At 33.0% G+C, this 12,013-nt stretch overlaps 1 protein-coding gene across 2 annotated transcripts in view; it reads left to right on the top strand.

Annotated features, from left to right (window-relative positions):
• Positions 1–12,013, top strand: part of LOC125060106 (neuroglobin-like) — a 104,840-nt gene that overhangs the window by 36,802 nt on the left and 56,025 nt on the right. For both annotated transcript variants that reach the window (XM_047664820.1, XM_047664821.1), the window contains exon 3: positions 10,659–10,998. In XM_047664820.1, coding sequence (XP_047520776.1) covers positions 10,811–10,998 — 188 coding nt within the window. In that variant the 5' untranslated portion in view covers positions 10,659–10,810. The remainder of the gene's footprint in view (positions 1–10,658; positions 10,999–12,013) is intronic.

Genomic DNA, 12,013 nt, shown 5'->3' with positions numbered 1-12,013 from the left:
CCTATTATATGTCTTATATGTGATGACAAAATGTATTTTACACACATTTACAAGCGAAACTATATCATATAAATATGTCATATGAGTACGGTCACATGAAGTTATACTATTTAGTAGAAATAAAAGTGAAAGTTCTTCTAATATTTGTTTTATTGATTACAAATTTTATTTTGAAATGTTTTGCTAGTGATTTGTCCTGTTCAGCTTATCATTCATTCCGTACATTGCTGCGACTGACTAGATAAAGTTGGGTCAGGAAGTAATCTTCTCAAAGGAGCCTTCAATTATATTGAGGTTACACCAGCTTCTTAAAGGGAAATAGTTTCAAAGGGAACGTGCCGCAATGATAAAAGATGTCGTGTGAATTTGATCGAATTAAAAGCATTTATCGTACTTAGTCCTCCATTTAATTTAAGTACAATTTATGTACGATAATCACGTCATATAACTTACAATTATGAGAGTTAATAAAAAATATTTACATTTAATAATTTCTTAAATCAAGAGCGTAGAACGGATGGGAAGAACTCCAGTATTTTAAATGTCCAATTATTTTCTATTAGGTACACGTTTGTGAGGAGTTGCAACAGTACATATTGAAGTAATTATAATAATATATATTTTTAATTCATACCACATTAACGTTATATTAAGATCAATCTTTATGGCTACTGGCAGTGGCTTTTACGATAATTACCTTGGTGAGAACATAAATGGCAAGTTTTAGTTTAAATAACGGGTCATATATTATTTTAGGAAAGATTTGCAATATAGCAGGGAAATGCTGCCAGCAATAAAGGTTCACTGCCACAGGGACCAGATTTTTTATTTTAGTCTTCTATTTCTTTATTTTTAATAGCTTAAGATTGTAATTTATTGTTACGTTTTAGTGACAATAAACTGTCATCTTACCACTTTATATATTTTGAATATTTCTTCGCTTTTAAAGATATTGTTTATGACCTTAATAGTAAACTTAAATTTCCATTGTCAACATTTATAAACGTTTCCCTAGATCTAAGCCTTCACTTCTCTGTGAAAGTAACATTCTTATGGTATCTTCACAGATTTAGAGTTAAGAAAAGTGCTATCTGTCCTTGCAACAATACAGCTGAATGGACGGTATTACATGTCTTGACTGACTATCCAATGTATAGCTACGACAGGTACAACACAGAACAAATTATAGGAATGAAAATAACAGAGCCAAACTTCAAAGTTAGTAAAAAATTATGTTGAACAAAAGCTCGTTTTAAAATTTTCTGTAAACATATTTTTTTCTGTTAACAGAAATAAAAAGTTCTTAATTTTCCTAGTTAAAATTGCTATTTTGCTAATGAATCATCTATACACAGTTACCTACTCTGACGACAAAAACAAATGGGTAATAAACATAGAATTTTAAAATTGAAATTATTTTTTTGATTTTATGAAATTAGTCAGTTGAAATTATCTCAAGTCAAAATCTTCACTTGAACCGTCAAACTTCGAATACAAATAATTATTTGGCAACTCTTGATGAAATTTAATTGTTCTGGAATACAAGCTTGCGTAGATTGACGCTGTATGAATACTTCACACATAATAAAAGTTAATAGTCTTCACATTAAAAATGAAACTCTATAAGCACATAGAAAAGATTTGCTACTTTATACAATTTTTATTTATAAATAGGAAAGATAAGATTTCCCTGAGTAATTATAATAATGTATTTCCAAATTATAACAAAAAATTCACCCGTACCTGGTATCAGCCGTTAGTAACATGTGTCTCAAAGGAAGCGTTATGTGAAAATGTTAGACGACTTCTTGGTGCCTGAAGTTCAAAACTTTCCTGGCTATAACCAAAGAACATAGTTCCAGCAGGACGGAGCAACGTCACACACGTCCAATACGTCTCTGCCACAAGTTCGTGAAATTTTCTCAGGCAAATTGATCTATATGGATAATATCCACTATATCCATTGGATATATATAGATGTCTATAATAGATGTATAATATAACGTAATACTTAATCATAATTATCATATTAATGTTTAATTGTAGGTTTAAATATAGTAAGAAAACTTAGTGTTCCTTAAATGTGTATTATTGCGACAAAAGTAATTTAGTTCTTGACCCCTTTGGTTATGTAGGTCTCACTAATAAATCATACTTAACTATAAACCTAAAATATTGGTGTTTTAATCCCCCTATTCCACTTAAGCCTCTCATTTCAACGGATTTGAGGCCCAATTAAGCGTTAATTGGGACTTAAATTACCAGTTATTTTGCCATTAAAAGACCAACCTTACACGATAGGTGTTGATTTAAATTAATAATGTTACATTTTGTTTCTAGTCGTACTCAAAGTCATCTATTATCTCTAATGGTATAATAGTTATCTATATATGTACGTAAATAAAAAAAAAATATTATCTTTGTGTACTAATTGACAGCTGGATTGCTTAAAAACATAAACTAAAAATGAAATTGATATATTTGAAAAACAGGAAAACAATTGAATGAGACAGAAGACTGTGATTGATCTAACAACATCAATCATCAAATCATCAACAATCAAATTAAGTGGTTGCAACCGTAGCACACATGACTGTCGTGCTTTTTCAGCAACGAATTTGAAGACGCCGTAGTAAATTTTTATGAAACATTTTCTTTTATTAATAATCCTAAAACTTTTTATAAAATGTAATTAAATTTATAAAAAATAATTTAATGGACAAGCTATTTCATAGATGTTAACATTTTAAATATACTTATGTCGAGAAAAGACCTCAAAAATTTACTGAATTTTAATTATTTGTGAAGCTTCAAAGGCCAGAGAATATTAAACGCCAATGTTTCGTTTCTGAAACCGCCGAAGGGAGTTTTCATTCGAAAAATTGTTGAAAATAATCTTTTTGTAACATTATGTTATATAGTATAAATTTTGTATTGATAAGAATATATTTTTCTCTAATTTGGTATCTCCATCAAATGTACTTAAACTTAATAAATGTATCTTCGAAGTTATTCTTGATATTAATTTTTATTGATAATAATATATCTATATATTGTTAAGTATAGGTGTATTGTATACTATATCCTAGAAAAATACTCAAGATAGAGAGAGATGAAGCCGAAAGAAGGAGGCCTATTCTCTATGAGGTCTTGGGAATAAAAAAATATTTCTTTATAAAATGTATGTGTATCTTTTGTTAAGATGGATGAATGTTTCAATTAATAAATGAGGCTTAATTATTAATAATTATACTATATGCTGAATGTTCATTTCATATAAAAATCGCCCTCATTTTATTCAATAAAGTAATTAAATATCGAGGTCTATTCGACACTTATGCGGGAATATTCAAGCGCAAATTAATTTATCATGATTCGCTTTGTCATATAGAGTATGACGTAACAAGACATAGATAATATTTAAAAAATATTCTTACCTATTTTTGTTGCTATATATGCTACATGCTATTGAAGTCTTAATTTATAGACTACATTCAATTATATAGTTCAATTTATGTAGCTGTGCTCTGCGGTTTCACCCGCATTAATTCGTAGCACGATGTTGAATAGCCTAAAGATTTTCTCGGCAAATAGACTTTGAAATGTTGAATAACATTTCTTTGTTAGACATATGGTATTATATTAGGTCCTTACATATGAAATTGGCGTTTTACGTTTTGGCCACTTTGACCTCAAATATCTCCTCTTTGGTTAAGAGTTCCAAATTAAAATTTGTACAGCTATTTACACATGTATTTGTGCTTCGATGACCGTCATTCATTTGTTTTTTTCTGTTTGCGTCACTCATTTTACAAAATGGAAAACTTAAAGTATCGCATTATTTACGAGTACGAGTTCCGCCGTGGCACTAGTGCCGCGGAAACGACTCCAAGGGTGAATGATGTGTATGGCGGTCATGTTGCAAAAGAAAACACTGTTCGTTTTTGGTTCCAACGTTTTCGTTCTGGAAATTTCGACCTGCAGAACAAGCCCCGTGGACGGCCTGAGACCCAAGTTGATAATGAAGTATTGAAGGCTATTGAGGAAGCGGATCCATCGCAAACCACGTCCGAGTTAGCTGCAGGCTGCGGTGTTAGTGATAAAACTGTTTTAATTCATTTGAAGCAAGTGGGGAAGTTTAAAAAGCTTGAAAGATGGGTACCTCACGAATTTACTGAAGCAAACCGGCAATCGCGCGTCGACTGCTGCGTTACATTACTGAACCGGCACAACAATGAAGGTATTTTAAACCGAATCATTACCTGTGATGAAAAATGGATTCTTTACGATAATCGGAAGCGCTCAGCGCAATGGTTGGATCCTGGTCAGCCAGCCAAATCCTGCCCCAAGCGAAAATTAACCCCAAAAAAATTACTTGTAAGTTTGGTGGACTAGTGCCGGTATTGTTCATTGCAGTTTTCTCAAATCTGGCCAGACTATTACGGCTGATGTCTATTGTCAGCAATTGCAAACCATGATGGAAAAGCTAGCGGCTAAACAACCTATTCTGGTCAATCGCTCCACGCCACTGCTACTTCACGACAACGCTAGACCACACACTGCACAACAGACGGCTACCAAATTAGAAGAGCTTCAATTAGAATGTCTAAGACATCCTCCGTACTCCCCGGACCTTGCTCCAACAGATTACCATTTTTTTCGAAATTTGGACAACTTCTTGCAAGGGAAAAAATTTAACTCTGATGGGGCAGTCCAAATCGCCTTCACAGATTTTATTGATTCCCGTCCGACTGGTTTTTTTAGTAAAGGGATAAATGAACTATCTATGAGATGGCAAAAGTACATAGAAAACAATGGTTCATACTTTGATTAATTAAATATATTATGTTTAAAAATATTCGACTTTTTGTTCCTCCCATACAAAACGCCAATTTCATATGTAAGGACCTAATATATTTTATGGTATATATATTATATATATGGCAGATTATTTTATAAATATAGATGTTTTCCATAAATCTGTAGTAAATCACTTTGCTCTATTGTCAATAGTTTCCGCAGCAGATGCGATTTAGGAATGTTTATTAGTCTTTTCCACATCTTGGGTCTATCGTAATTTCTAGAGTCTGTATTCATCGGGTTCAAATTATAAAATAACCTTGAATATTAGTAGTTTTAGACCCTAATCATTGCAAATAAACAAACGAACAACCAAATCTTTTCTCGTTATAATATTAGTATAGATAGTGTAAATAGATCAATCTTTTTCAAATGGATATTCTACTATCAACAACAGTCATTTCGTCACGACAAAGTATTATTCACGGTTCATTTTTACACAATTATCATATTTTTAGATTTTTCAAAAGTAGTCTTTATTACAAAAGCGATTCTGTTCAATTTCAAATGAATGAGAATAATTTAGTTTGTCATTTTCAGGGTAATTTTGTGAGCACGCATTCAGGCGCGAAAATTTATGACAGCTAGGTTTTTTATTTTATTGAATGTCAGTTAACTTTGACAACTTAATTCGGTTTTTGAATGGGCCAATTTAAAGTCAAACTCGACATAAATCATATCTTTATTTTGTGAAATATATAACGAAACTACAATGTTTTGTATAATCATTTCAAACGTAAATCAACAACTAATAAACAAACAAAGAGTTGAACCCAAACAAAAGGCAGAGCTGGCAATATGTGGAAGTTTGCTCCACAGATTAAAAAACTTTCCGCGCGAATCCCATGAGACACAGACAACAAACTATATTGTTAGCGGATAACACAAAGACATTTTAATGTACAATTTTTAAATTTTATTCATAAAAACTAAAATTCTCTGTGTGAACTCACTATGCTGGTTTAAAATAGATGGAGGTTATGGAGCATAAAGAGTTTTTGTTGGAAAAAACAAAGTCGTAACAAATTACGCAAAAGGTTTTTTTTTTTTTTTTTTTTATATAATAGGGGGGCAAACGAGCTTGCGGGACGACCAAAAAGGGTAGTCCACGCAGCCCATAGACACCCATTTTAGTGGGTGCGTTGCCGGCCTTTGAGGGAGGAGTAGGCTCGTTTTTTAAAAATTTGGAGGTCGTATCTCTGAGGGAAGACCCCCCCCCGGGAGCCGATTCCACAGTTCGCTAGTTCGTATTTTACTAGTGTCCTACACTAGCTAGATTTTGGGTAAATCATGCCCAGCATCAGACATTCCACAGTTCGTCACGGACCCTTCTAGAAGTTTTATACCACCAACGGTTTGTTGAAGGAGCAAAGCACGATACCTTACCACATAAAACCCTTCTTTGTCTGTCCTTATGCCAATAAGATCGCCATGATAGCTGCAGAATCCTTCACGTCACGATTCGAGAGGGTATGCACATAATATCATTCATTTTGACCCTCATATACAAATGATGAAACATATTTTTATGTCTCCTTCTTCCAAATTGTATTTATGCCGTGATGAAATGAGATAGGGACAGAGTCGAAGTTGACTATTTTCAGCTATTGAATATTTTGTTCTCATAAATATCGTTTTTTATTAAAATAATCGTAAAGTGAAATAAATAAATTTATTATATTAATGTCACCGTAAAATTGTAAAAACCGTTAGATTGTAATCTATCTCGCGAGATTGTAAACTGTCGAAAGATTGTCAACTCAACATATTGCTTGCAATTTAACGTATTATTATTCGGTAGTTATATGAAATTGTTGGGAAGTAAAATTAATCTGTAATTGACCAAAGAAGTTTGAATGATAACTAAGTTAGTGTAGTACAATCTACCGAATACCGATAACCGATAACCGATAGATTACAATCTAACGGTTTTTACAATTTTACGTTAACATTAATAAACCTTTCTTGCTCGTGGGACGTGTAAACGTGGGACTCATGTGTATTACTCGTGTGTTTCATCAGCGTTAATTGCATTTGTCAACCAAACAGGACATTACTAGATTACGCTGTCATTTATGTCCCTTCGCTAGAGGCTCGGGATTTTTAGCGTAATTTCGTTACGAATTGTCGGCTGTAATTATTTCTGGCATTCATTTAAATTTTGTAAGCCTTCTTTAATTTATTTGAATATTTTATAGATAGACATAGACATAGACATAGACATAGACATAGACATAGACATAGACATAGACATAGACATAGACATAGACATAGACATAGACATAGACATAGACATAGACATAGACATAGACATAGACATAGACATAGACATAGACATAGACATAGACATAGACATAGACATAGACATAGACATAGACATAGACATAGACATAGACATAGACATAGACATAGACATAGACATAGACATAGACATAGACATAGACATAGACATAGACATAGACATAGACATAGACATAGACATAGACATAGACATAGACATAGACATAGACATAGACATAGACATAGACATAGACATAGACATAGACATAGACATAGACATAGACATAGACATAGACATAGACATAGACATAGACATAGACATAGACATAGACATAGACATAGACATAGACATAGACATAGACATAGACATAGACATAGACATAGACATAGACATAGACATAGACATAGACATAGACATAGACATAGACATAGACATAGACATAGACATAGACATAGACATAGACATAGACATAGACATAGACATAAGATTTATTACAATCAAAAACACAGACAGATAAACACACAAAATCACAGTACTTAAAGAAAAAATAAAATAAAACATCAAAAACAATAAAAAATTAAGACTAAAATATATTATTAGGTTTATATAGAAATATTAGCTCTATGAGAAGTGTCCATTAGTTATAACCTATTTTTACAATAGCAACATTGTCCGCCGGCTCTCTGGTTGCGGGTGTTATCCTATATAAAACACCTTGCCATGACTACTCTCTTTACCCCATCGGCTGCGCGCAGCGAGTTGAGACCAGGTCTCCCCGCGCGCTGCAGCCCTCACCAAGGGCTATACTGCCCGCCCCTGTACTGCCCTGTATCAGCAGGGCGCGAACATGGACACCACCCGAAGTGGGCATATTCCCCGAACGGGCCAAAGCTTAAGCAACACAAACCACACGTTCTTTACTCTCTTTAGGTTTCCATCTGCCGTGCATTTACACAAAAAGGCTAGTCTCTGGAGGTTTAATACTCACATACACGTTCACATAACTTTGCCGGGGCGACTTTCTGGGGATTCTCTCGCATTTAAAATAGACATTTTAAAGTTTTATGTAGTAGTGCTATGATGATGAAAAAATTGCTTTGCTAAAATGTTGATTTGGTGATAGTGATGATTTTTTTAAAGTAGTATACGTTTTTGCTTTTTGTTATTTACGTTTTTAATTGTTTTTATTAGCTACAATGTTTCATATTTTTTAATGAAACTTGGATACAAATATTGATAAGTAGTAGTTATCAGGACTTAAAACTTCGATTTCACCTTGCAAATCAACAACACTGAGAAAACTTTAAACTTAGTTGTTAAGTCTGTAAACTTAATATTGTATACTTCTAACTTCTCATGAATGCTACTTACATTTAGTTATTTGAACTTTCACTACCTTTTAATTCGCACTGAAAACGATTACGAAATATATCAAAAATTATTTCAAAAAATGGTATCCATTCACATATGAAACAAAATGTAAGTAACTTTGATAAGAAAGCAAAAAAACAGTTAAAAAATGGATATAAAAATATTTTGGTTGCTCAATTAGCTTTAGAACACGGTTTGGAATATACGTAATAAAAGGAACACTTCACTGTTGGTTGAATCACTCGCTTTATGTGTACAATTAATTGATAATTATTACTGGATTTCTTCCCATGGGCCACGATCATTCTTTAGTGAAATTATTGTGCTAATATAAATACAAATCTAAAACTTCTTAATAATATGTCTTTTTCTTGCCGAAGTTCAATTGGAAGTGAAGATGTGTCCTTAGAGATAATTGTAAAGCGCCTGATACAAAATATGAGCAATGCCGCTACATTTTTACTAAAACTATTTTCGTTTTATACCAATTTTATAAGGTACTTTAATCAAGAAATGTCTTCACGTGTAGCCGATGGCTTTAAGTGATTTAAGTTAAACTTTTAATATCGCCTTACGTAAGTTGGAAAGCTGCCAACTTCTTTCAATTAACTTAGCAGGGTTAAATATTTATTGTGCTCTTTTAAACATTAGTCTAGTCTTGAAGATCGGCATAATAGTTAAGTAACTTATAACTTGTGCTTTTTAAATACTTCTATTATATAATAATAATAATTCAGTAGCGCTTCAAGATCTTCCTCAGATGGCATCCGTTTCTTCAATAATTTAAAATTTTAAAGACGCGCACGGGACCAACCTTCTAAGTTGACGGCTCATTGGTCTAGTGGTTAGTACCCCTGACTGCAAATCCATGGGGCCCGGGTTCGATCCCCGGCTGAGACATACATCGATGTGATACGCATTTGGTGTTGTGCTTAGGTCTTGGGTGTTTAAACGTGTATTTATATATTATCTATCTATCTATAATATGTATATATATCCGTTGCCTAGTACCCATAATACAAGCTTCACCAGCTTAGCATGGGACTAGGTCAATTGGTGTGAATTGTCCAATAAAAAAAATAAAAAAAAAGTCTGAAACATGTTATCGATTTTGGGGTTTGAGACATGCTGTTTTCCTTTATATTTTTCCTTTCTCTTGCTTTACTGTGAAGCCTAATATGTTATCACTATATTAGGCTTCACAGTAGGAGCAAGGGTTAATTGCATACAAAGAAAGAAAACTGCACGCATTTTGTTGCCGCGATTCGAACCTATGCCACTATGCGGAAACTGCTCTTTATGCTTCTATTAAAGGCTTTAAATAATATACACGAAAGAAAGAAGAAATAGATAAACCAAATATATAGGACGATAAACAGACTGATAGAGATACTCTCGAAGTTGTAATATTAGTTTGAAATGGATACGAGAACTATTAATTCATGTTGAAGTTCTGTGGTTTGTACAACGGCATGGTTCCCGGGAAATGCTTATTATACATTCTTGTACAGATTATTATATTAATAATAGGCAATTTTATTTTATTTAATAATGTTAAAATAATTTTCCACATAATTAATTTTATCAGCCGAAACTATTAATTATTGGTTTTCATAATTTTCATAAGTGTTGGCTGTCATTAATACTATAACTACATTTATGCTTTCATTTGATGCATTGTGATGATGATGTAAGTGCGTGCTCCTATTTCACCATGCCTCCTGCTAATAGAGGACCAATCTTTGTTTTTAATTTATTTTATTTTTTTAATTACTTAAGATGTCATGTGGAACATGGTGTAATGGTTGCAGCTCCTTACAAACGTGTAAAACAAAAAAAATGGCGATTAAAAAGAGCGGCGGAGAGTTTATTGCCATTTCTTCTCTTCCGTTCTCCACCCTTGATTTGAGAATTGGCAGTAAATGTAAAGTTGGAATTTCATATATTATATTTATTTTTTTGACGTTCATAAGTGTACATTGTGTTACCTATATAAATAAATGATTTTTGAATTTTGAAAAATCACGCCATTGGAGAGAGTCAACAGTATGTGTATGTGTGTCTCTCATTGTGTGTAACATATAACTTCAATGCCAAGCCTTGTCTAACACACATTATCTATATTAACCAAGATTTTCTTTTGCAGGTAGCAAGATAAGATAAGATAAAGATGCGCACGGTCGACAGTTAAAGAAACTAAACAAGTTTGTGCAGCTGTGAGAGAAGTTTTATATAAAATTATGAGAAACAAAGTGCAGTGAAATAGTGATTTGTGTATGTGATGCTATATTGAAAACCATGGGTTGTCAGTTGGGAAAGCTGGCTTCGTCGGAGAGGAGGTCTGGTGAAGCGGTCTTAAATGAGGGGCCTCCGCCGAAAACGGATCCGCGGCTGCCTTTAACTGCTAAGCAGAAGTACTCCATGGTAGCATCATGGAAGGGAATTTCGCGTGCCATGGAGAAAACTGGGATATGCATGTTTATTAAGTAAGTTATGAGATACTATCTATTCCGCCCAGGATTTGGTGGAAATATAGTTTTGAAATATGTATTTCATCCTGATCAATCAATTATTATCAGAATTGCATCACGTGCAGTTAACTCTTAACAAAAAGGGGTGCATAATTACTATTTCATGTAAGGTTCAAACACATGGGACAATTTTATAGGGTTCAAAACTAACAAACTATAATAGAGACACCGGTGTTTTTACTAAATTAATGATTTCATATGAAATTAAGTAGACAACAAAAGCTTAAAACTATTTATACAGTTTCTTCAAATCAGTCATTAAATTATAAATTGAAGTTTCGTGGCTTAGTTGCAGGAATGAAAATCTCAACGCGAAATCACTTCTAATTTTACTTTGAGTTGCACTTGCTTAGCCATAATTCAAATGAGAAAACTCTATCTTCGTTTAAATGTGTACGGTTCCTGGGTCAACGGGATATTTTAGATAATAGAAGATATTATTTTTAATGTATCACTCACGCTCATGCTAATTGATATGAAACTAATGCCATCTAAATGCTGAAGAGAGTGTCTGGCTGGCTCATAACTCCGACAAAACTAAGAAAACCCAAACTTAATGACCCGACTTGGCTCATACATTGACATACATAATTAAACATATATTATCTGAACTATATATATAAAATAAACTGGCTCAAATTCCACTCACAAACGTGAACATCATGTAAAATACCTATTTTGCGTAACAACACCCAACGAGCAATTTGCGTACATTCAACAGATTTACATTCAGTAAGTAATGAAACATATTCACATGAGCTATCAGCCTCCTTATACTTGTACTTTTACGCTGATTTTATTGCAACCATGATTAAATGGTCTGATTTATCAAACAGTGATTGAATGAATGGACAGCGATATATCCAATCTTTGGACGTACGTTACGTGTTTGATTTCGCTTTTGTATTATAAAGTAACTATATGAAACCTGTCCAGTTTGTGTTTCTACCATACTAATGTAAAGTTCTTT

The sequence above is a fragment of the Pieris napi genome, chromosome 21 (genome assembly GCF_905475465.1).
Source record: "Pieris napi chromosome 21, ilPieNapi1.2, whole genome shotgun sequence".
Classification (NCBI taxonomy): Eukaryota; Metazoa; Arthropoda; class Insecta; order Lepidoptera; family Pieridae; genus Pieris; species Pieris napi.
The sequence above is the reverse complement of the archived record's forward strand: the minus strand, read 5'-3'. Positions and strand labels throughout refer to the sequence as shown.